General features: G+C 46.0%; 1 protein-coding gene across 1 annotated transcript; it reads left to right on the plus strand.

The window, feature by feature from the left end:
• Window positions 1–316: 316 nt before the first annotated feature.
• On the plus strand, window positions 317–829 carry LOC109954152 (thyroglobulin-like; the record flags this gene model as incomplete). Its single annotated transcript, XM_020589554.1, has 2 exons — window positions 317–537; window positions 723–829. Coding segments are annotated over exons 1-2 (295 nt in total), but the record flags the coding sequence as incomplete, so codon positions are not given.
• Between the last annotated feature and the right edge of the window lie 11 nt (window positions 830–840).

Raw genomic sequence — 840 nt, forward strand, 5'->3', positions numbered from 1 at the left:
GCCAGGGGAGATGTCTTGTTTTTCTAGTGCATCACTATGTTTCCCAGTGATTCTCTAAATACTTTGTCTCTGGTTTAGCTGTCAAACCTTCAGACTCTCTTCTGAAGCTGACGAAGTCTGAGGCTTCAAACACCGTCAGCTACATGGTTTTTTCATTTGATAGCTCCGACACAAAGTATTGAAACACTGCACTTCACTAGAGTGAAACAAGCTTTGGAGCTGTGGTGTCATCCACCTGGCTCTGGGTGTAGGCAGGTGTTTGGGCAGCAGCATCACCTCTGATTGGTAGTTCAGTGCAAACCAGTGAATGTTCTCTCCACCCTTGTCTAGGTCAGCTTCGTGTGACCACATGAGATCTGTTGACCTTTTACTTGCAGGTCCTGGCAGCTGTGAGGTGAGGTCGAGGCGTCTGCTCCACGGCTCTGGGTCTCCTTCGCCCCCTCAGTGTGCAGCAGACGGCAGCTTCCTCCCCGTTCAGTGTAAATTCATTAACATGACAGACAGAAGTGAGCTGGACCTGCTGCATGCCTTCAACAGGTAAACTCACCTGTCATGTATAACCTTTGGTCTGAGGAGTATTTCCATGTATATTTTAGTATTTATGTGTTTATATTTGTGTTTCTGTATTTCTCTGTCTATGTATATTTGTGTGTATCCATGTTTACTTCGCTGTCTGTGTGCAGTATTTCAGTGTGTATTTTTATGTGTGGTTATTGTTTCAGGTTCCCAGAAGCCTTTGAGACATTCAGTAGTTTCAGGAAGATTTTCCCAACGGTTTCCTCGTACTGCTTCTGTTCAGACAGCCGAGGCCGAGAGCTGGAGAACACAGGTACACACACA

Source organism: Monopterus albus, unplaced genomic scaffold (genome assembly GCF_001952655.1).
Source record: "Monopterus albus unplaced genomic scaffold, M_albus_1.0 scaffold3763.1, whole genome shotgun sequence".
Lineage (NCBI taxonomy): Eukaryota > Metazoa > Chordata > Actinopteri > Synbranchiformes > Synbranchidae > Monopterus > Monopterus albus.